The following is a 1,233-nucleotide window of genomic DNA, read 5'->3' as shown; positions in this document are numbered from 1 at the left end:
GTAGCATAAGTTTTTGTATGTCATTAATAATCCATATCTATTAAATCACTCTAATAATATCCATCACATAGATTTTCATGTTTATTTTCTCACTAATAGAGAAAAACCAATGGAAAACCATTTAAAGACCTATGTCTATTTGGTAGCAGGTCACTTATAATATGTATATAAAATATTTTATTAATGTTTATGCACAGATTGTGATACTAACATCAGAAAAGCAAAACCATGTGTTGTATATAATCTATAAAAATTTGGTTAGCATAGTATTTGAAAGTTATGTTAGTTAGAACTTCAAAAGTTTTGCGTGGCACTAACATTTCGGAACCGTAATTTTCTCATGGCCCCTTGCATTTTCTCATTTCTCAGGGTATAAATTATCGGATTCAGTAAAGGTGTCATAACAGTGTAAAATACAGAAAGGATTTTATTGCCTGCAAAACTATTGAATGGCCAGGCATAGATAAAGATACAAGGTCCAAAGAAGAGAGTGACCACAATGATGTGGGCAGACAGAGTAGACAGAGCTTTTTTGAGCCCCCCAGATGACCTTTGTCGCACAGTGACCAGGATGACAGTGTAGGAAATAAGCAAGAGGATGAAACAGATAAGTGAGAGTAGTCCACTGTCAGCAATGACAAATAATTCCAGGGTATATGTTTCAATACAAGCAAGCTTGATCACAAGGGGAAGGTCACAAAATATGTTGTCTATTACATTGTTGTCACAGAATGGTAAATTCACTGTTAATACCATCTGACTCATGGTGTGTATAAAACCTATTATCCATGAAATGATCACAAATCCATTCAGCAACCTATTGCTCATGATCGACCTGTAGTGCAAGGGCTTACATATGGCTACATATCTGTCAAACGCCATGGCTATCAAAAGAGTCATCTCTGCACCCCCAAAGAGGTGCATAAAGAACATCTGGGCCATGCAGCCCCACAGGGAGATGGTCTTGTGGACAGCGAGCAAATCTGTGATCATCTTGGGAGTGGTTACAGTGGAGAGACACATGTCGAAGAAAGAGAGGTTTCCAAGGAGGAAGTACATGGGAGAATGTAGGGTGGAACTAAATGTCACTGTGACCATAATGAGAATGTTTCCAAATACAGTAGCACCGTAGATCAAGGAGAATGTCACAAAGAAGAAAATCTGAAGTTCCCATTGTGCAGAAAATCCTAGTAAAATAAATTCATTCACTAGAGATCCGTTTTTAAGATCCAT

The 1,233-nt window shown here is 37.4% G+C and overlaps 1 protein-coding gene across 1 annotated transcript; it reads right to left on the bottom strand.

The window, feature by feature from the left end:
- Positions 1–294: 294 nt before the first annotated feature.
- On the bottom strand, positions 295–1,233 carry LOC101637265 (olfactory receptor 4L1). Its single transcript, XM_004694705.1, has one exon. The coding sequence runs from the start codon at positions 1,231–1,233 to the stop codon at positions 295–297; it is 939 nt and encodes a 312-aa protein (XP_004694762.1).

This window comes from Condylura cristata, unplaced genomic scaffold (genome assembly GCF_000260355.1).
Source record: "Condylura cristata isolate star-nosed mole 26May11 unplaced genomic scaffold, ConCri1.0 scaffold00045, whole genome shotgun sequence".
Classification (NCBI taxonomy): domain Eukaryota; kingdom Metazoa; phylum Chordata; class Mammalia; order Eulipotyphla; family Talpidae; genus Condylura; species Condylura cristata.
This window is presented reverse-complemented; position numbering and strand designations above follow the sequence as displayed.

Excerpts from the sequence above, each read along its gene's own strand:
- LOC101637265 (XM_004694705.1), bottom strand. The coding sequence starts at position 1,233 with ATGGATCTTAAAAACGGATCTCTAGTGAATGAATTTATTTTACTAGGA.